The sequence below is a fragment of the Leishmania mexicana genome, chromosome 14 (genome assembly GCF_000234665.1).
Source record: "Leishmania mexicana MHOM/GT/2001/U1103 complete genome, chromosome 14".
NCBI classification, from domain to species: domain Eukaryota; phylum Euglenozoa; class Kinetoplastea; order Trypanosomatida; family Trypanosomatidae; genus Leishmania; species Leishmania mexicana.
In genome coordinates this window covers 173,291-195,525 of record NC_018318.1, presented here as the reverse complement: position 1 = coordinate 195,525, position 22,235 = coordinate 173,291, and the positions used below count along the sequence as shown (strand labels likewise).

Genomic DNA, 22,235 nt, shown 5'->3' with positions numbered 1-22,235 from the left:
GTGTTCATACACTGTTGCCTCGATGGGGATGGAGCAGCCTCTCTCTCCTCACAAACACACTATCGCACGCACACTGTATGTATGTGTGAGGTAGAGAGAGAGCGAGAGGAGAGGCAGCAGCGGAAAGCTTTGGTGGTGGTGGCAGAGGGGGAGGGGGGGCATGAACGAACTTCTCTGAGTGTCCTATGGCACTCCCCTTCCAAAGGATCCCCGCATCCCAGCGCTCACCAGAGCGCACAACTGCACCGCTCGGTCGCATCACTCTGTGCAATCGACTTCTCCGTCTCCCCTTCTCCCTCATCTGTCTCACGGTTTTTTTCTACTCTGTGTTGCATCTTTACCGCACCCACCAGCTCACCGCATCGCTCTCTCACTTTACACGCACGTATATATATATATATATACATCTACTTCATCACCCTGTGCGTATTATGAGGAGGATGGGTTTGAAGGACGCACCTGAACAGCATATCGTCGCACTCCTTTTCTCTCCCCCACCCCCTCCCCCACGCGTCTGAAATTCACGGACAGAGAGACATCGAAAGTGGCAGAGCAACGCACTGCGTTGTACGACCCCCATTCGCGCTTACTTCCACGAGCACACACGCAATCCGGTCAGTGGCAGCAAAACACTTGTGAGCACGGTTCCTCCCATCACAGACGGCTTGGCAGCTGTCCTTGTGCATCCTCGTACCAGCACACACGTGAAGGAATGGCTGCCTCCCTTCACCCATCATCCACTCACTGATCCTCGACTTCTGTCTATCTTGCTCGGTTGCCGTGTCTCTCTCTCCCTCTCTCTCCTCCACCCCCTCCCACTCCCTCCCTCTTGCGTTCCCCTGTACAAGCTCCTCGTCCGCCTGCGCGTCGACGTCACGGTGCGCGTCAACAAGGCCCGTACCCGCACCCGCACCTCTTTCCCAGACGCACAGCCAAACTCACATGCGCACACGTGAATCACCTCCTCTCGGTGCTCAGGTGCCTCTCGAACCCACCCCCTCTCCCTCTGTTTCTCCAAGTCACCCCCCCCCCGCCTTTATTCTCTCGCTCCTCGCCTTTCCCCTGTGTGTGTCTGTGTGCAGCGGAAGGGGGCCGAGCGTGGAAGAGGCACAGGCAACAGTGGCGCGTGTGCACTTTTGTGTTCATCCCGAACAACAACAAAACAATACTTATTTTCCGTTGTTTGCCGGTGATTTTGTGCGTAGTCGTGTGAACCGCGAAGTAGCTGCCAGCGATCGAATGGCGCCTTGCGCGCGCTGCACCATACAGCAGCGGCCCTGCGCGTTTCTCGCACTGCTTCTAGCCGCTGTCGTGTGCATCTCTTCCTCCTCCTTCTCGCCGTCGTTGAACCTCCCAGGTGTCCTGCATGCCGCAGCGCTGCTGCCGTCGCGTGACCTCTTTCTTCTACGCGCTGGCAGCACCTACAACTACACCATGTACTCCGGCAGCGCGGTGACGGGTGAGTCTCACCTTACCGGCCTCACCACGTACCCCTACGTCTTCTCCGCGGACATGAACAGTGCCCTTGTAGCCATGCTCAACGGGTTCCTCTCCTCTGCAAAGTCGAACGTGCGCGCTGTTGGCGGCGGCTTCCACGAGTGCATCGACAATAATTTGGGTAACGTCGACGGAACAACATGCTTCAAGTCCCTTCTGGCTGCCGCCCCTCCAGCGGACTGTCCAGCCGCGAACAAGCTCTGCTGCCCGCTCTTCTGGCGCGTCGAGAGCCAAGATCTGCGCACCACCATGGCCCAAGTCATCCCGCGGACGCTCTTCTGGAACGGCGCGACGAGCGTGAACGGCTTCTACACGAACTTCTCACAGTCTTACCTGGACGCCAACAGTAACTGCAGCACGCCGCTCTTCAGCAGCACCTCTCTCATCAATCTCGCCATGGACGCGTACGGAGAATGGCGCTTTGTCGATCTCGTGACCACCTACACACTGCTCGAGACCGCCACCAACCTCAGCGCGTCGAGTGCAACGCCCATTTTTGGCGAAAACCCGCAGAACGCCATCACGAACACGACGAGGTCACAGCAGCCTTTCTACAAGGTCATCACTGTCTACATCGCCGGCGGCGTCGATACCCTGCTGCTGCTGCTTCTCTTTCTCTTCGTTGTTGTTGCAGGACCCTACAGCATCGGTCGACCAGCAACACGGGTGCGCGAGCTTCAGCTGCTTACTGTGGACCTCGTATCGCAGTACCGCGAAAAGAGTGCATGTGCCATTCTCGACGAACTGAGCAGCTCAGAGGAATGCAGCGGTTCGCGAAATAGGTCGCGAGGCAGAAGCAACGGCGATGGCGGCGGCTAAAATGGCAGCCGAGTCGACAAGAAGCGGCAGAAGTCCATCTCTTCCCATGGGAGCAGCAGTGGGCAAGTCAAAGAATGAGTCGAATGTCCGCAGGAACGGGGTTGCAGATCTACAGCCACTCGCGCCCCACCCCGGGATAGTAGTTGCCGGGGGTCTGCCGGCAAATGGCCACCTCGTCTGAGTCACAGGTCCAGTTTTGGATGCACCAAGCGAGGCCTTGGTGTCCACGGCGACCGTCACACACGGTGGCGCCGCATCGGTAGCACCAGCGACCTGAAACCGAAAAACTCGATCAACGTTGGACCTCTCGAAAGAAACAGGCACGTGCGCTGCTCTTTCGCGTGCATCCCTGCGCAGGTGCGCAAGTGTGTGTGTGGGTGGGTGTGTGCGCCAGCCTTTCTTGCCTCATCTTTTCGGGCGGCATGCGTTACGGATCCCTGCACCACCAGCAGTGTCAGCAGCCGCAACATGAACAAAGGGATTCTTTTTTTTTCAAGCGCGCTACCACTTGGCGCTGTACACGCCACCTCGCCTTCGAAGTATGAGTCTGTCTGTGTGTCTGTGTGTGCTTACGTTGGCATCGGATGATGGATTTCGGTGTTCTTAGCTTGTACGACTACCTGCCCTCCCCTTCCCTCTCATCTCCATCACACGCACGCACACGCTGGCACCTTCTGGGCGATGGCATTGTTGGTTTCCTTTGTTATTCGTTATTTTTTGTTTCCCTTTCACCTCGTGTGTTGGTGCCCCTTACGCAACGGACACGCGTTGAATATATATGTTGGATGTCGACTCTCATTTTGTTGTTGTGATGATCATTCTGGGTGGCCTCCTCTTGACTGCTTGACGCGTGTTCGATGTCTGTCCCGTGTTAGCTGGTCATGTCCCCTCATGTGTATGAGTGTAACGGGAGCGTCTTTGTTGTTTTCTCTCTTGCCTCTGTGGAACCCAATGCACCCGCTCCCTCTCCTCTTCGGTTTCTTTTTCTTTCACGGCTGAGGATGTCGGAGTGGTGAAGGCGATGCATGGATGGGTGCGCGTGCATGTGAGCCCCCCGACACTTGGGCAATGTCCAGGCATCGCTATTCCTTTCTTGCAGGGAAATCTTCTCCCTCACCTTTTTTTTTGGTGGGGAGGGGTATGGATGTGCACATTACTTTGATGGAACGCGTGACATAGAGTTTGGCCTTGCGTGCGTGTGCGTGTGCGTGTGTATGTTCACGAAGGGGCACCGCGCCAATGAGCCAGAAGTGTGTCGCCGACTACACGACGCCGAACCTCGTCTCACACGCACGCTGCTTTCGCCTCTTCCTGTTACCTGCGAGGATACATCCTGCAACGTAGGCATCCATGCACATGTACGCACTTGGACCTCGCTGCTGCTGCTGCTGCTTTTCCCAACTTTCGTTTTCTCTTCCGAGGAACTCGATCGTGTAAGCACGATCATCTTTTTTTTTCGTTTGTGTTCTTCCCCTCCCCTCCCGCGTGTGCGTGTGATGCCTGGATGTGTCCCGCCCACCACCCACCTACCCACCCCACATGAACGCGGACGCATACACACACGCGCACGCAGCGCACGCCTCTCTTCCTGCGTCTGCGACGGTGATGCGAGGCCCCTCGGCTCTCCCCCCGCTCCTTATCCTCCACCCTCGATGTGCAATGACGAATGTCTCTCTGTCGTTTCCTGTCCCTTGCTCCGGTACGCGAATGGCAGATGTAGACAGCGAGCACTGTGCGCACGTGCTGTCAAGGACAGCTGGCATGGTGTATAACACTGAAAGAAAGAATGCAGAGGTGCGGAGAGCAGGAGTGATGGGACGGCGAAGGGCGCGAAGGAATCCCATCCCAATCAGCCCCAAAGTGCATGCGCGCACAACATCCGGCATCCCCTACGTCTGACCGGGTGAGCTGATGAAGCACAGATGTCGGAGGCATGAAGAGAGCTCCCTCGAGTTGCACCATTGGGTCCTCCAGAGGACCCTTCCCTGGGGCTTTCCAGCATCCTCCCTGAGCTCATGCGACATCCACCTGGACGACCCCCCCTGCTATCCATGACAGAGGCCACCGCTTTTCCCCTCGAGCAGGACCCTGGATACTGCCCGCCTCGCTCGATGCGTGGGGCCCACCCGGGTCCATCTGGCCCCGATCGCCCATGACGTAACCGAAGAAAGGGCGGGGAAAAACGAGAAAAGCTCGTTAGACGCGTGGGCCCGATTCGACGGCAGGACGGCTCGTCCTAGACGACGCGGATGTAGCCGCGCCGCTGCGGCGGCAGATGAGGTGTGGCTGTGTATGCGTATATTTTCATGGAGCTTTTCATGGTGAAGTGACACCTTGAAGGAAAAATAAAAAAGACTTCGTCATCGTATCCGGTGCCCGTCACCGGTCGTCCATGCTCCCTCCTCCTCCGATGTTGACACCCTCATACCAGACACATACACACACGGAAACTCGCAATACCCGCGCAGCCGCGTCCCCAACTCCTCAATCCCCCCCACCCCCGGTTTTCCTCCCCCCCCCCGCCTAGTCCTTTGCCCCCCCCCCCACACACACACACGTGTGCCACGTCTTTGCTGCTTCGCCTGCTCCTCCCCTCCCCTTCGTGCGCTCTGCAATAATGTCTAGCACGTCTTCGAAGATCGCGGAGGGCGGCTTCGATGCCTCCTTTCCACCTGCGGCTGCATCATCGGATGAACAGAGATCTACCACGCCTGCGGCCGCCGCCGCCGCCCCCGGCGGCACCATCATCGCAGCGAAGCGGCGTCGCAGCGCCTTCGCGAACATGAAGCGATCCATCACGAAAGGGCCGCGACTTCTCGGACGTCGTATCAAGCACTTCTTGAAGGACGATCTGTATATCGACGTACGTTACCAGGAGGCGCCGCCGAAGATGCTGGCGAGGGAACTGACCGCGCTAGAGGTTCTATCGGTGTATCACCGCTGGCTGCGCGGGGTGCAGGCGCTGCTCTCCATCACCGTGTTCATTCTCTCGCTGCTGAGCATTGGGAAATCGGCGTTTCTGGTGAACTGCACCATCTTTATCGTCTCCCAGGCCGCCATCCTAGTCATATGTAAAACGTACCAGGTCAAAGCGCAGCTCTCTGGCGTGGCAAACCTGCTGTTCGAGGAGCGCAACATCTTCACCTCACCGCACTTCCTGCACATGGTGGCCGAAATCGTGCTGTGGAACATCCAGACCCCGCCTTTTGCCCCCATTGGCAAGCAGTACGTGGAGCTGCTCAACTACTTCATCTTCTTGCGCCTGTACTCCGTCATCGTGTACCTGAACAACGCTATGTACGTGTACCGAACCTTCTGCCGTGCCATGTCCGCGATCAGTGACCTGCCACTTTCCACCTCCTTCCTTATTCGCACCGGACTGCTCCACCACAAGACGCGCGTCGTGGTGACGGTGGTGATATGTGCGTGGCTGACAGTCGGCTGCCTATTCGCACGCACCCAGAACCTCTCCCTCGGTGATGCCCTCTGGTTTTCCTTTCAGTCTCTGTCGACGCTGGGGTACGGCGACATCACCCCCTCCACGCTTTCGGGCCGCGCCGTTGCCTTCATCGCCTGGATCGTGAGCTACGTCATCATGGCCTTCCTGATCATCACCATGTACTCGCTGTTGCAGGCGTCGGACCGCTCGCACAATATGCAGACGTTAATGGACTGTCACGAACTCGCACACACTCTGCGAGGGCGCTCTGCGCGCGTCATCCAGCTGGTGTGGCGGTTGCACAAAGCTCGAAAGGTTGGACCTCACGCGCCGTCCTTGAAGCAGAAGGTCTACACACTGGCTCTGTCGTGCCTTTTGACTCACATGATTGCCGCGGCCCGCCGCACACGGCAGCAGCTGAACGGTTCAATGCGCTCGCTCAACGAGGCGAGCATTCATCCGCTTACAGGGCTGTCGGCCTACCAATATAATGCATACCTCCAACTCACGGAGAAGGCGGCGCGGCAGCTGCAGCGTGCTAAGGATGTGGATCGTGTGCACCTCGCCCTGCGCAACCGCGATGTGCTAGCCTCATCGCTATCGAGGCACGACATCGAGTCCATTATTCTTCTCCCAGGTGACTCGCTAGAGCCCATCGACACTGCGCCGCCGGCCGCCCTGACGAGCAGCAGCGGCACAGCAGCGTCAGTGGCAGAGATGGCGGAGTGGAGGGACCGGGTGGCGCAGCTGGAGCAGAAGTGTGCGCGTCTCACAGAGGTGCTAGAGGCTATAAGCGCTGTGGCCGAGACACATCCCCCCAGCATGGCTGTGTCCCAGATGTGATGTAGATGGCTGATGGGGCGATCAGGTGCAGGATCTGAGAGGCAGGAAGAGAGAGGGAGGGAAAGCAGAAGGGCCGCCAAGTCCGTCCAAGGCGCTCAAAGACGCATCTGAGGTGGCGGAAGGAAAGACGGCCGGCTCCGCTCATCAGCAGCCTGATCCTCCTCCCAATTTGCTTTTTTCACTGTTGCGGTCTTGATGTGTCTTTCAGTCGCTCAACTCTGTGTCTCTTGGTCCCTTGGAGGTTTTACGCCTCTCGCCCGTGTTGCGCCTTTCTCGATCCCACCCCCCCCCCACCTTCTCACCTTCGCGCACGAGGCCGCCAAGTCGCCCCGACTGCTACGCACCCTATACACAGATGCAGGGAGCAATGACGGAGGCACACAAAACACATGGGCGCACGTGCGAGCGAGCGAGCGCGTATGTTGTGGTGTCTCTGCACTGTTGCCTGTTCGCTCTCTCTTCTCCCTTCCGCTATATACACTTATATATATAGGCTTTATCAGTGATCCTTTCTGTGTTTTGTTTTTTGAAGGTGGTGGTTGGGGGGAGGCTTCATCTCTCCCCGCTCACCCTCCCCCCTTCCCTCCCCCTCCCTCCTCAGCGCATGTCGAAAGAAGTGGCGGTGGTAGTGGTGGTGGTGCTGAGGGGGATGCCGTTGGATTTTCCTTTTTTCCTCTGAAAAGTAAAGAGTCAGGGGCGAGTTGATGGAGCAGCCGTCCTGGCATGAGGAGGATTGTGGTCTGTGTGCGTGTGCGTGTGTGTTTCGCCTCCGTACAGCGCGTCTGAGACGAGCGTGATGCAGTTTTTCCTTTTTCTTTTCAAACAGGAATAGCAGAAGGGGCAGCATAGCTGACAACCAAGTGTGCATGATGTGCCCCTCTGTGCTGAGAAGCTCCAGCACCTGCCCCTAATGTGCGAGGAACACGCAACTAGAAACGGTGCAGCTCGTTGCGTGCAGCGACGCCCGAAGAGTATGGTGTTTGACTCGATGGCATCATGCTCCCCATGTCTGCTGTTGGTATCTTGGACGTCAATACGCCGTTTGCGAGGTGTCGTCGTTGTGGCCGGCGGTGTTCGCGCCAGATGACCATTCACTTTTCGACTCGTCTCTCTCTCGGTTGTGCTACCGCTGCCGCACCACACAAACACGCACACAGTAAGTGAGAACGCCCGACAAGCATAGCTCACTCTACCCAAAAAAAAAAGAGAGAGCCCGCAGCGGTGGTAATAATATCACGCCACGCAAAGGAAAAGCGACCAGCAGCAGCGGCGGCGGCGCATCAGGCTGTTGCCGAGCACGGTGGAACATGACAAACGGTTGTGTGTAGCCCACTCAGCACATACAAAGAGGCGCAAGTGGAGCGATGGAGCTTCGAGAGCGTGTCGAGAAGCTGTCGCGGGCGCAGGCGCCGACCCCCGTGCCACCCACGTCGAACCCGATGACGCAGCGTCTCATCTCTCTCGAACATGACCAGATGTCTCACCGCTGGCTCAGAGGGGTGATGGCCTTCCTCGCATTTCTGTGCTACATGCTTTCCATCTTTCAGGTGAGCGGGTACGCTGGTAACCTCGTGGTCCACGTCCTCATTTTGGCCCTCTCCTTGGCGGGAGAGGTATGCATTGTCGCTGTCTACCGTATAAAGGCGCGCTTTGCGGGTATGACGAACCCAGCAAGTCATGCCGTGAACTCCCTGCACTCCCCATACCTGTCGCTGATGCTGTGCGAGATGCTGGTTTGGGTCATTATGGCCCCGCCCGGCCTCACGGACACTTCCACCTGGGCTCGGGCGCTGGACAGCTTCATTGTACTGCGCTCGTACGTCTACGTGATGTACCTCACGCGCCTCTCCACCCAGAGCGTCTTCACGCGCGCCGTGGCGTCGCTGTGTGGGTATCGCTTCAACTCCCTCTACATGTTCCGCCACACCTTTATATCTCGGCACGCCATCGTGACGGCGTGCGGCTTTATCGTGGCGTGGCTCGGGCTGGCTCTGCTCTATACCAAGGGTGAGGAGGTCAGCTACGCGGACGCCGTGTACTTCTGCTCCTCCACCATGGGTTTCGTCGGGTACAGCGACGTCGCCCCATCGACGTGGGTGGGGCGGTTCACGGCCTTTCTCGCCTGGTGCCTGGGGTTGCTCGTCATCGCCTGGTGCGTCAGCCTGATGCACGCGCTAATCCGGGTCACTCCGACGGAGCGCAACCTGCACACCCTCTTCCGTACCAACAAGCTGTGTGCACAAGTTCCTGGTGAGGCGGCTCGCACCATCCAGCGCGCGTGGAAGCTCTACCTGGCAAAGCTAGAGAAGCGCAACCCGCTCTCCATTCAGTTCAACGCACTGCTGCTGAGCAACCAGGCCTGCAGCTTTCGCTCCCTCCGCCGCGAGTTTGTCAAGTCCGAGATGGCGTTCATCCGCTCCACCTACACCTTTGATGACGCCCTCACCGCGGTGAGCCGCCAGTCATCTCTTCGCACAACTCCGACCGTGTCCCCGCGTTCGCCGATGAGCACGGCCCTCAGCGCCAGCGGCGAGATTCCCAAGAGCACCACTAGCCGGCGCTCCTTTTCTCTCTTCAAGGAGGTGAAGGTGAAGTCGCCGAAGATTTCGCCGTTGCCTCCTGGCGCAAATGAGGAGACAGGTTACTCGGACGGTGCTGCACCGCCGCCGGCGTCGTCGTCGACGTCACTACCAGTGTTGGAGCTGCGCGGGCTTGTCAATCACCGGCACCTCATGCACAGTAGCGCCGGTGCGTCCGCGATGTCCAGCGACATCACCAGGAGGCTGGCCCACATCGATGAAACCCTCAGCATATTAATTCGAAAGGCGGAGCGCATGGCGCCAAGAATGCTTGCCTCCTCCACTGAGGTGGCGTCGTAAGCCACTACGTGAAACGCAAGGAATCTGTAGCGCTGTATGCTGGGTTTCTTTTTGGATTTTGCGGGCATGATATCTTTCCCCGTATCGTTCCGTCTTTGAGCCCCATATACGAAGAGGTCCGTGCGTGTGATGTTACGTTCTCCCTGCGTGTGTGTGTGGTGGGGGGGGGTGCTGCTGTTGCTGCCACATGCCGCCTGCCGATCATTTTTTTTCCGCACCGCGCACGTACTTCTTCACGTACGCGTGCACACGTTTCGCTGTTCCCTCCTCCTTCATGAATCCGAAGACCTTGTGTGTGCGTGTGCACGCGCTTCAACTAGTCGGCATCACGTCCAACGACGACAGGGAAATCACGAGCGATAATCGTAGTGCAAGTCCTAGGAATGCTGTCACTTAAAGCGTCGCGTTGATCACGAGGGTTTCTTCGCTATCCACGCTCAATGAAGCCCCCAAGAATGCCGTTCCCACCCTCTCCATCAGGCACACGCGCATCCGCCAAGCCTCATGTTCAGCTGTCCGCAGTGCCTGTCCGAGTGCCCAGACAGGCACTGTTGCCAAACTCTCCCTCGTCACTCACATCCTTCTCTTGCTCACACCCTCACTCTTTCTTCACGCATTCTCCGAACCTCTCTCCATCTTTCCATCAGGCCCTTGCCCCTCCCCCCTATCCCACACACCCACCGGTCCGCCGCTTTCCCCTTCGCAGCCATGACGCGGCAGGCCGATGAGCAGAAGTCCATGCGCAAGGTCACCGGGAACGGCGAGGCTGAGAAAACGTCGAAGCTGCGCACCGACGACCTTGCGGCGCTGCAGGAGCGCATGAAGAAACTGCACGCCGAGGTGACTCAGCAGAGCGAGGCGAAGGAGCAGCGTGCGCGCGAGCTGGCAGCAGTTCCGGTAGCGGACGAGGATGTGCAGGTCGTGGCGGCGGCGCTGACGGTGACGCCCGAGTGCGCGCGGTCTCTGCTGCAGGCGAAGAACGGGGATGTGACAGCGGTGCTGCGCGATGCAGTGGGCCTGCCGAAGACTCGTGCCTAGTGGGCCGCAGCTTTCCTCCCCCCGTCTCCCTTCCCGGCGGTCCGCATGGGCCTATGCGCGTCCGGCTACTCCGGTCGTGGCTCTATCCTGCTGAGGAAGTGTGTTGTTGGGTGGTGCGTAACATATCCCTGTAAAAGTTTGGCTGAAAAACTACATGATAAACGACAGAGAAAACGAATGCCGTCAAGGAATGGGCGCGGCGGGGGAGAGAGGGAGGGGTAGGGGGCACGCTGTTTCTCTTTCTCGCTCTCCCGACAGCTTGCTTGGTTGACCTTTGCGTTTCTTCTGTGTCGTCGGCTGCCCCTCTTGTAGAAAGGGAGGCTCCTCCGTTAGAGTGTGCCCCCCCCCTGCCTCCCTTCCCCCACATCCTTGGCGCACCGGTCGAGCTCTCTGGCATGCGGGAGACGGGCAAAGGGGCCCCTTTCGGGTGTGTACGTATATATATATGTGTTGATTTTGAGAGCAAGAAGGGGGGAAGAACGTTGCGTTAGCGCGGGGTTCTGGTTCGTGCGCCGCTGTCTACTGGTCACTCTCCCCACCCCATGCCCCCTTCACCTCATGGACAGCACCACTAGCTTTTTGTTTTATTAGTGTGCATGCTTCTCAGGGTGTTTCTCTTGTCGCGCCCATCTACTGTGCCGCCTCTTGTCTCCCCAATTCTGACCCTCACCCAACTGGAATTCTTCCTGGGTACTCATCATCTCTGCCACGAGTCATCCCTACACCCGACCGATTTCACCTACACCCCGCACGCATGCCTCCACCGCGCAGCGATACAACAGTTCTCACTCCGAACCCACCCCCGCACCACCGTGCGCCGCTTCGCATTATCCGCTTGGGGGTCCGCGGTTTCGTGAAGGTGTCATTGACCATTTCTTTGTTGGCTGCCCGTCTCGGTTTCTGCCTTCTCTCCATTGTTTCCATCTGCTGTGGTGTCTCTGCTTTGCTGTCGAGAGTTCTAACGGGGTCCACCTCCGCTTCGCCAATCCTTCGCTGAGGGGCCTATCACACGATTGCTGGGGGGTCGTCATCATTACGGTTGGGGTGTATGGCGCTTACAGCACGCACACCCGCCCACACGCACATCCATCGTTGCCGTTCGTGTAGTTTTTCTTCCCCTTCTCTCCCCTCCCCTGACCCTCTCGCCCAAAAACTTCGTGAAGTGTGCGCGTGTGCGGGTATCTGTGCTCTCTCTCTTGCTGTAGAACACCCACACACATACACACCTGCCCCTCGCCCTCTCCTACTCTTCGTCGTCTTACGTTCCTTCGCCGCTGTTCTTTTTTCCCCCTCCTTTTGAGGGGGAAGGACGGGTTGTTCAGCATACACGTACATACAACAACATCAGCGCACACGAATACCTCGTCATCTACGAGCATCCTTTCCTTTGCCCTTACGCAACTCCATCACCCTCTCTGTCCTTGTTATCGGTCTGTGCATTTTGTTTTTACTTACTACCTTTGCCGTTGCTCTTCCCCCCCCCGTCCCCTTTTTTCCCTTCCTCGACTGTGTGCGTGTATGCGCATGTGCCTTGGTACTCCTTGTGCCCAGGCCTGCTTTTCTTCATTGTTCTACATTCTTCTTCCGTGTACGTTGCCATCAACAGCAACGGATCACGACACCCCCCCCCCCAAACCCCACCCACAGGCACACGCTTCGAGAGTCGCTTGGCAAGATGCTCCAGGCAGTACGGAACCTCTTCACCTGCAGCGTCCTTGCCACGGATGAGACAAGCCCCAAGGAGGAACGTGAGGTGCCGCAGTGGACGAAGGGCAACTTCCAGTACAACTGGATCGGCATCTACATCATCAGTGTGCCACTGCTGCTCGTCCTGCTTGGGTTGTGCCTGCGCGTCCCTTTATCCTTCTCGCTCCTGCAATGGCTTGCATTTTTCGGTGTTGTCACCGGCATGGTGGGGGTGACGACCGGCTATCATCGTCTCTTCTCACACAACGCTTTCACCGGCGGGCAGGCGATGCAGTGGGTGTGCGCCTTCATCGGCGCCGGCGCGTTCCAGGGCTCCATCAAGTGGTGGGCTCGAAACCACCGCGTCCACCACAAGTACACGGACACCTCCAAGGACCCGTACGACGCGCGCCGCGGCTTCATCTTCACGCACTTTGGCTGGTTCGTCATGCGCATGGACTACGATCTGCTCGGCGACGCAGACGTGTCGGACCTGAAGGACAGCCTCGTCGTGGAGTTTCAGCGCAAGTATTTTGCCGTCATTGCGACCATGACAGGGATCCTGATCCCCCTCATGGTGGCCGGCGCAACCACTGGTGAGTGGGCGGGTGCGTTCTTCTGGGTGGTGTGGCTCAAGATCTTTCTGGTGCACCAGTTCTCCTTCTTCATTAACAGCCTCGCGCACACAGACCTCTTTGGCGCCACACGGCCGTACGCGGATGACAAGACACCGCACGACTCCATCGTCTTCGCGATCATAAACCTCGGCGAGGGCTACCACAACTACCACCACCAGTTCCCGAACGACTACCGCAACGGTCATCTGTGGCACCACATTGATATGACGAAGTGGTACATATTTATTTGCAGCTTTCTGGGCTTCTGCGACAACTTGCAGCGTGCGCCGCGGACTATCATCAACCGCACCGCCGCGGCGCAGGGTGTATGCACGCAGCGGCGCAAACTTCAGGAGGCGGTCGAGAAGTTGAAGCAGCTGGAGGTGCCGGCGGACATGGAGTACACGTGGGACGACGTGCGGGCGGAGGTGAAGCAGGGCCGCAAGCTGCTGGTGATGGACGGCTACGTGCTGGACCTCGAGCGGCCAATCCCCGTGGACCCTGCGTGGCCGCAGTCGGAGAAGATCAGCTGGTTGAACACGCACCCTGGTGGACGTGCGTTGCTGCTTGCATACGTGGGCAAGGATGCGACGGCCGCCTTCAACGGCGGTGTGTATGGCCACACGACGGGCGCGCACAACTACCTGCCGGAGCTGCGCGTGGGTCGCCTGAAGGGCCTCCCCGCCTCTTCGGCGTCTGGCGAGGAGGGGAGTGCCGCTGATTGTAAGGGGCAGTGAGTTATACTACCTCGTAGATGTGACGTTCTCCTGTGATGCAGAGTAGAGCAGAGCTTCCAGTGTTGTCACATCTGTACGGTGAGCCTCACTGGAGGCCGACTGCGGGACCTGCACCGTCGCTCTTGTGCTTGGCTTCTTTTTCTTTCCGTTTAAGGCGAGAAGTCTCCTCCACAGTACGGCCACGACGATCATCGCCTACTCCATCTGTGTGTGTTCGTGTGCGTGTACTCCGACCCAATGAACCTTCACCCACCCACCCCCGTCATTTTATGTACATGACATGTGTAAAGCCGAATGGTTTGTGTGTTTTTCTTTTTGTGTTCTCTTCTTCGCCACCGGCGCACCCTGTGTTCGATCATGGGCGTATGTGTATGCTCGCGCTCGCGGTGGCCTTCATCTTTCTGTTCTTGTTCTTGTTTGTGTGTGTGGGGAGGAGGGGTGCTGGTCGTGTGCTGCACTCCGATTATGGTGCTGTTGCATGCCTTGTGCACTTAAAGACACGGTACGAACAGGGTTTGACCCCTGTTGATGATATGCTGTGCATTTTTCCGTCTATACTATTCTTTGACTGAGTCATGACATGTGGGCTTGTGCTCCTGCCCCCTTTGGAGAGCTGAAAGCGTTTTCCTTTTTTTTTCTGCTGCTTCAGGCTCGAGGGTGGGGGGTGGTCATCATCATCCCCAGGGCTACCCGGCCATCCCTCCCCCTCCCCCCTCCTCGTCTCAAGCATGGCAACGAGGGGTGGTACAAAGCCAGGAACGTCAGGGACGCAATATGTCGGTGGACATCACCAGCCGATGGGGAAAAGAAAGCAAGCATTCATAACGAAAAGATTTTTTTTGTCTGTGTGGGGGGGGGGCTATTCCGCGGAAGTGCGGTTCGCCGCTCTTCACGCACTCGCCGTCTCCGTGTCGCGCACCAAGTCGCTTGACCAGCACACCGACACACGCACGCACGCACGCACCAAATACAAACGAAGAGAGAGCGGACGCGGGTGAGTGCGCGCGCGTCTGCAGAAGCCAATCCTGCCTCGCCACCGCCTCCGGATCTCTCGCCTACTCTTGACTGGCAACGCGATGATGACACATGCGGAACTCCCCACCACCACCACGAAACGAATCGGTCTTCTCCTGTTTGTGTCTTTCCGCCGACTACTCGGCGCTCACCTTAACAGCCAGGGAAAGCATGCAGCGCGGTTCTTCTCATCTCCCCTCCCCCTCCCCCTCCTCCACCACCATCGCCGTTCACGCGCGCTCCAAAACAACGAAAGACAATGATATCATAAACAGCGGCATCGCCCGAGTACCCCGCACAGAGCACAGTGCAGGCCGTCAGCATGCAACAAGCGACGACGCTCTAAAACAACAACGACAGCAGCATCATTCACAGCGACCAGTGCAGCGCGAAGTGCTCAAATCACATGTATATATATGTGCATACAGTATTCTCTGCTGTGAGGGTTCCCTTTTTCTTGTTGGTATGTGTGTGTGGGGGGTGGGGAAGGGGGTAACGCTGTGCTGCTATCATGTACACACACACACACACGCAGGCAGGCAGAGACAGATTTTATGACTGCTGCTACAAAGTGTACTACCACTATCCCACGCGGCCCTTTCTCTGCCGCCCCTCTTCCCGCTCGTCTCGGTATGCGAGAAACAAAAAAAAGAGGCGTGGATCATGAGTCGCGCCGCACAAGGACGCACGAAAGGAAACCAACGAGCTCACAGAGACGACAGCGTACGGTTTGGCCTTTCTTGGCTCCCCGAATGTCCATGTCCATACGAGGCGCCAGCGTCGGTTCTCTGTCTCACTCCCGCTGCCGGAGTGTGGCGGGGACAGCGGAGTGGAGCCAAATAGCGTTGGAGGTGGAAGGTGAAGGAGTGAAAATGGCGGGGCCGTCAAGGCGCTCCCCTCCATCTTCTCCCCCCCCCCTTTGTTGCCTCCCCCTGCCCACCTTCAATCATCTCCCTGCGCAACACCCATTCGATCAACTCCCCCCCCCTCCTCCTTCCCTCCCCGTCTTTCGCTCTCTCTCCATGGATCGCCTTTTTCGTGTGCGAAGATGACTGCGCAACAGGCGCGTGCGTGACACAGTCTCTCTCTAGTTTTTTTTCTCTTTGGTGGGGTGGGGGAGAGATCCCCCTTTGTGTTGAGGCGGCCACTAAATTTCTTGTTGCTTGCGAGGACATGTGTTGCACGTCAAAGCCAGCCGACCATCCATCACAGGTGAGGCACACGCCTTCTCCCCTACTCTCCTCTCTCTTATCGGCTTCCTTTTTCCTGTTCTCTCCCTCCCCCTTTTTATGGTCACTGCGATGCATCAGCGTGTGAAACTCCGCGGGGTCGAGGAAGCGGTGATTCCTTTCTCGGTCGCACACTCTTCGCCGTCCACAGTCCACCGCTCCTCTGCCTGCGAGGGTGACCCCGCTGGCGATGAGGAGCCCCACGCAGAGCCTCTGTACCTCTCTCTCCAACAAGGAGGACGGGTGCGCGTGCTGCGGCGAGAGTGTCATCACGGCACAGGTCCACAGGGTGCCTCCTCACACATGCTAGCAGCTGCCCCCGGTGGAGCGGCTCTATCGCAGCCGCAGTGGTGTATCGCACAGCGAGAAGATGGGGCTATCGGGCTTGCCCCCGGTTCTCTGCTGCGCCGCGTGCCTGGCGCGCTTTTTTCTGCGTGCCTAGACCCCGCGGCGGTTGTTATGCACAGTGATCGTTTACAAGGCCCCTCGTCGTTGAAACCCCCCACCGCAACTCGCCGCGGTCACCACAGCACTTTGGAGGCGAGGGAAAAGGCGACATTGCGTGGAGCTGAAGAGATCAGGCCCACGCAAACTCCGAGTCCCAAGAGTGGGTCTCGGTGGTGTGACATGGCGGACGAGGATGACGAGGTCGCGGATGCGCTCCAACTGCAGGGGCGGCGGCAGTCAAGCCTGCAAGAGCGGCTGAATGCCTTTTGTGATGCTTCATCCGCGATAATGTCGACACACGGAGAGCCACACACCACGGATACCGCCATATCATGCCCACTTGCGGCTCATGGCACAGAAACGGCGAGTGACAGCAAGTGCTCTGAGAAGGACGAGAGGCGTCGACTCATGAAGGAGGAAGCACGTGTGCGTGCGGAGCTGCACTGGCTGACGGACGACCTTGCGCCACGCCTACAAGTAGCGTGCACGGAAGCGCAGGTCGCATTGGAAAAGCTGCAGCAGGATGGACGTCGCACAAACGCCGTCGGCTCCTCCGCTTCCTCTGACCGCTCCGCAGACTCCCCGAATCCGCTCGCAGCCCTCGATCGCGAGCATGAGCGTGTTGCGGGGCTGCTAGAGAAAGTGGAAGCGCTTCAGACGGAACTGGACCGCGAAGCGTCGGCGGATGCCGTAGGCAAGCCGCAGAAATCGCACCTCTCCCATGGACACGATGCCACCGCCAGCAGCATCGACGCAGGTCCTCCGGGGCCGCTGGAGGCGCGGCACAGCCGCCACGACGAGGTGACCACACCAGACCTCAAGGCGGCGGACCCGTACATGGTAGAAACGCTGCGTCTCCTCGTGGCAGAGGAAATGGAGACGGTGGACTCGTACCGATCACAAAAACTGGCGCTGCAGCAACGCCTGTCCCGTCTGGATGAGCTGATCGAGGAAGTTGCCGCAGAAGAAGCATCGCTGAGGAAGTCGGAGACGGCACTGCATGAGTTGCTGGATGGACGGACAAGCGAGCCTGTGGTTGACTTCGCCTGGCCACGCACTCTGCAAGGGCTAACAGATGAAGAGGACACAGCCCTGAGCGCGTCTGTTCATATGTTTGACAAGTACAAGCGCAAGCTCCAGGTCATCACTGGCGGCAGTCAATCCAGCTCCTCCACAAATGCCCCCAGTAGTAGTGCGGATGTGAGTCTGTTGGCCAACACGTCCACCGCCTCCTCAGCCACGGCAGCCGCTGAGGCAACTGAGCGGAGCGGACTTACCGCTACAACCTGTGCAGGAACACCCAATCGGCATACGCACTCAAACGGCCGCGCCTCCATGTGCGACGGGGACAGTGCTGTCACGACGCCCACCTCTTCACGCGTGGAGCACCTTCGTCAGGTGTTGAAGAAGGGCGACCGTGAGCTGGCACACCTGCAGGCAAAGCTGAAAGCGGCACAAGAGTACTGCGACACGTATGGGCCAATCGCACGAGAACTCGATGAGCAGCTCCAACGCGGTGAGCGGGTATTGGCCGAGAGGAAGAAGTATTTGGCAGATTTACAAGCGGCAGAGAATGGGGAAGCCTTGAGGAGTGACTGCTGAAGCACCGTCGTCTAGGAAGGATGCCGTCACTGCCGTTGCAGTTCCGGCTACTCTGCTCAGCGCATCAGCCTCTTTCATGGCAGCGGCGCAGTGTGTGTGTGGGGAGGGAGGAGGGGGGCGTGAGGGGTCGATGACATTCTCGTTCTTTTTCTCGACCTCGAAAAGATGGAAGAGCGCATACGCGGGTGTGTACAAGGGCGCATCGGGGCTCTGTGAGGTTGTCCGCTATCGCCTCCCCCTCCCCACCCGCACCAGCAAAAACACCCTTTTCGCCTCCCTTCGAACGATGAGCTGTGCGCCTCTCTGTCGCTTGTGTGTGTGTATGACCGTGGTTCTCAATCTGGCGAGGTGGGGGAGGGGAGGGGGAGTGTTAGTGTGACAGTAGAGGCCAAAGGAGCCCTGAACATCAAGAAGGTTCCGAAACCTCGCGACTGGTCGCCTTCCCTCTGTTTTCTATCCGCCCCACCACCACCACCGCCGACCGTATGCCTGTGTCTCGTCCACACTCACGCGTATATGTCTCCCTGAAGCTGTTGAACTCGTTCATATCGGTGGACGGCCGCCGTTGGGGAGCACTTGAGCCTCTCCTGCAGTCGTTCGAAATTGGGGAATATATATATATATATATATGTGTGTGTGTGTGCGCCCATTGACATCGATGTCCATCTCTCTGTCACTGTCCGCCCTACGGAGCGTTCATCATCATCATCACATGCGATGGAGCATGTGAATCGGTTCCCTGCTACATGGATCGATCCCACGGTGCATGGGCTAGTTATAGGAGCTGGTCGAACGGCGCCCCACGTCCCTCTGCCACATTCAGGTGGATGTTCCACAAGGGCACCCGGTCTGTAGCGTCCTCCCGGAGGAGAACAGGCTGGCACTTCTGCCACTCTTGTACAGTGGATCCAACCTGGCCCTGGCACCTATCCGTTTCTCACTCCGGAACCCTTCCGCGAATGGAAAGTAGAGGGCAATGAGTCTGCATCACCTCGACAAGGAGACCGCTGCAGCGCAACTTCCCAGGAATGACGTCACGGCTGAAGGACGCTCAACCAATCTATATGGCTCTGGAGCCAATGAACCAGGCATCACTCGAGATGGGGGATGTGCGCGGTGGGATCGTACGGCGCCGTAGGCCACAATGAACGCCATCGACGGCCGGGCCGCCCAGAACTACATTTTGAGGGGGGAGGAGATGCAGAGCCAAGGGGGCACCGGCAAACGGTGGACCGGGGAAATATCCTCTGCCTTGTGGTACACGAACTGCCATCGGCAGGCCGTGCTGGATCCGCGACTTGCGGGGGATGGGTGGCTGGATGCAAATGGTTCCACCAGTGGTCTTTGGCAGGCAGTGGGAGCTACAGAGACACGACGCACAGATGGCGGAAGCGGCGGCCACAACCGCGGCACCGAGTGACAAGACAGATGCAGGAGTGGCAGTCCAGCAGCTCTCAAAGAGGTGCATGCGGACATGACCTGGAGAGCGCACGGACATTTTCGATGGACAGCGCAGACGATTGGCAACCTGGAGCAAGCTCAACACGCAACCCGAGGGGGGGGAGTGTGACGGACCTGGAAGGTCGCCTCGTCGCGCATTTCCAGACCCTCGGCAAGAGCCAGGTTAGCGGTTGACGACCGTGCCTGCGGGCCCGTGGAACCCAAGCTGACAGCCCTCACTCACATATTCGCCGAAACGGGAGAGCGCAACCGCAAGGAGATGCCTGAACGACAGGCGTCCTTTTCCGGAGACCGGAAGCGGCGAGAAGCCGAGTGATCGGGGCTACACAAATGGCGGAGCCATTGCGGTCGGCTTTCAGAGTGCTGAGGCAGAAGCCTGTTGGCGGGGCGACTGCGGCTTCTCCTGTGGCCCCGCAGCCTCAACACTGCTCTGCAGAACGCAGGATAGTTGCCCCGCCATGTGGCCCCCAGCGACTCCATGGCAGAGCGTGCCGACGGATTTTGGGGAGAGAGGGAGACACGTAGTTCAACATGCTTGCTCTTCCAGGTACAACCGCCCCGCAACACCTCCACGCTCGATTTCGATTCCGGGACGAGGCCAGCTCGTGCTACGAGATGCGGGTGCTACGAATAGGGCTGCGCGTCAATCCCGAGATCATGCAGACACACGTACACACACTCGTGGTCACCCTTGGAGGCGGTCCCCGCCTACGCGTGGGTGTAGAGGCGGCCTCTTCACAGACAACCGTAGTCGCACAACTCGGCAACCTGCACATCGCGGGGAGGGGGAGAGACAGCGGTGCGACCGTCGGCCACGCTGACGACAGAGGAGACGGGTGTGCTGGCAAGCGTACTTCTTTGTGGGCATGCACTCTGGCCGCCGCACACGTCCTGTGCCTTCGAGTCCAAAAGGCCCTCAGGGGGCACCCTCGAGCGACGAATTCGACGAGGCTCCACCAACTCTCTGGGGCACAAGAAGAGGCGTTCTTCGGGAAAGCTGTGGCTCGCTGCGCACTCTCTGGCGATTCCAGCTGATCGGGTGTCGGTGGCTTTTGAGAGCGGTCCGGGGGGCCGGGGGGTCACGGCAACGCTTGAACCGAGGTCGCATCACACTCGAGCATAACGTACAGCTGCAGTCCATCGGGGTTGCATCAACAGGAGGAAGAAAGTTGTTTTTTGTTTTCTGTGCGCGATCGCCAGTTGCCCACGCCCGGTTGCGGTTACGCAGCCGACGAGACAGACGTTGAACGCTCACACCGATTCGTCCTCCGCTGGATGGGGTGATTAGTCCATCCAGCGGGGTAGAAGCTGGACAGCAGTGGTTGGTGGTGGATAGCAGACGGGACTGGAGCGCGTGCAGCTACCCAAGCGTTTGGTTCTATGTGAGACCCCGTCCCTCTCGGATCCTGCGGACACCCTTTCCTGGGCAACACGTCCGCGCTTCCCGGGTCGCGTAAGGGATACGAAAGTAACTTCGCCATGAACCATGAGCGGCACCATCGCTCTGAAGGCGATAGCCTCATTCAGAGTGTGAGCTACCAACACACACACCCCTCCCTCCTCGCGATGTAGTCTAGCAGATTCCCCGACTCGGACGTTGTGGCAGACGTACGAGTTGTTTGTTGAACGCATCGTTGCCCATCCTTTTCTTCGCCGGTACGCCACGTGTGATACGGAAGAACAGAACTCTCTCTCTCCCACACACACGCACGCACGCGCACGAAAAGGGCGCTGATATTCTCTATTCCCTGCCACCAGATGTTTCATCGATACAGACATAAACATGTCCATGCGTGGATGTAGATGGGTACGGTATCCAAAACTCCCAGTAAACGTGGGCACAATCCTTTTCCCTTTTTCCTTATTTACGTCCCGTTTGTCGATTCTTTTCCTGGCCGAGGTGAACTCTTCTCCGCCTCACCCCGGGTGTGAGCCTCCTCTAATAGCCTGAAACTGGCGACACGGCTTGTTGTTTGGCCAATAGCCTACTAGCGACGCGAGGGGGCTGGAGGGAAAAAGGGTCGGACCGGGCAAAACCAAGCAAGCTGAAGGAGGAGTGAGGGATAACTTCACACATATATATCATGCGTGGATGTGCCGCTTCTTATCTGTGGACAGAAATGGAATTTGTCATGCGCGTGACGCTTCCGGTCTCGCATTCGCCCGCGTCGATTCCTGTTTCTCGGGACAGAGGTGGCACTTTTCCAGCTTGGCTTCCGCGCATGCCATCGCATCGCGCGCTTGCTGCACGCAGTGTAGAAGGCTCGTATCATGTCATGGCCTCCTTGCCTTCCACTTGACTTCCTGAACGCTGCGGCACTTGACGTCATCTAGTGGGTAACTTCTACAACCGAACCCTACGTCTTCTGTCATGCCATTGGAGAGGCGAGGCAAGTATTCGTGTCCAGTCATGGTCATCCCACACAACACAAGTACACGTGGCCCACAAGCAAGAGGGACTTTGATGTTTGTGTATACGCGGCTATGGTTCTGTTTGCCTGGTCACACCTATGTGCTGGAAGACGCCCCTTTTTGGATTTCGACAGGACTCGGATGTGCCTCCCCTCCCCCTTCCCGCTTTTACTGCTCATCGTTACTCGCATCGATGGACGACGCGGTCCGCGCATGCGCGTGCTGTGCAGATGCGCGTCCCCCTTTCCCCAACCTGTACATGTGTGTGGGTGTGGGTGTGTTTGTGTCTGCATCACTGTTGTGGACGCTCGGCGGTCGCTCCCGCTGTGCAGGATTCTCTTGTCCATCCTCGGACCCTGTCTCACACATCTCCACTTTGCCTCCGTCGACCTCTCTCTCTGTTTCCCACTCTCCCACTCGCACTCGCTGGCTGGACGCACCACCGTCCGTGTGGGCTCTGCTCATGGGATGTGTTGTCCATCACCCCACCCCACCTGAAACACGCACGTCGAGCC

At 58.4% G+C, this 22,235-nt stretch overlaps 6 protein-coding genes across 6 annotated transcripts; all 6 read left to right on the top strand.

The window, feature by feature from the left end:
• Positions 1-942: 942 nt before the first annotated feature.
• On the top strand, positions 943-2,316 carry LMXM_14_0550 (hypothetical protein, unknown function; the record flags this gene model as incomplete). The annotated part of the gene is made up of 1 exon (XM_003873377.1): positions 943-2,316. The coding sequence occupies one exon, from the start codon at positions 943-945 to the stop codon at positions 2,314-2,316; it is 1,374 nt and encodes a 457-aa protein (XP_003873426.1).
• Positions 2,317-4,933: 2,617 nt separating this feature from the next.
• On the top strand, positions 4,934-6,598 carry LMXM_14_0540 (ion transport protein-like protein; the record flags this gene model as incomplete). Its single annotated transcript, XM_003873376.1, has 1 exon — positions 4,934-6,598. One exon carries the CDS (start codon positions 4,934-4,936, stop codon positions 6,596-6,598), a length of 1,665 nt encoding a protein of 554 aa, XP_003873425.1.
• A 1,364-nt stretch (positions 6,599-7,962) lies between these two features.
• Positions 7,963-9,477, top strand: LMXM_14_0530 (conserved hypothetical protein; the record flags this gene model as incomplete). The annotated part of the gene is made up of 1 exon (XM_003873375.1): positions 7,963-9,477. One exon carries the CDS (start codon positions 7,963-7,965, stop codon positions 9,475-9,477), a length of 1,515 nt encoding a protein of 504 aa, XP_003873424.1.
• Positions 9,478-10,185: 708 nt separating this feature from the next.
• LMXM_14_0520 (conserved hypothetical protein) lies at positions 10,186-10,515 on the top strand (the record flags this gene model as incomplete). Its single annotated transcript, XM_003873374.1, has 1 exon — positions 10,186-10,515. One exon carries the CDS (start codon positions 10,186-10,188, stop codon positions 10,513-10,515), a length of 330 nt encoding a protein of 109 aa, XP_003873423.1.
• Positions 10,516-12,190: 1,675 nt separating this feature from the next.
• On the top strand, positions 12,191-13,555 carry LMXM_14_0510 (putative stearic acid desaturase; the record flags this gene model as incomplete). The annotated part of the gene is made up of 1 exon (XM_003873373.1): positions 12,191-13,555. One exon carries the CDS (start codon positions 12,191-12,193, stop codon positions 13,553-13,555), a length of 1,365 nt encoding a protein of 454 aa, XP_003873422.1.
• Positions 13,556-15,858: 2,303 nt separating this feature from the next.
• On the top strand, positions 15,859-17,847 carry LMXM_14_0500 (hypothetical protein, unknown function; the record flags this gene model as incomplete). The annotated part of the gene is made up of 1 exon (XM_003873372.1): positions 15,859-17,847. The coding sequence occupies one exon, from the start codon at positions 15,859-15,861 to the stop codon at positions 17,845-17,847; it is 1,989 nt and encodes a 662-aa protein (XP_003873421.1).
• Positions 17,848-22,235: the final 4,388 nt, after the last annotated feature.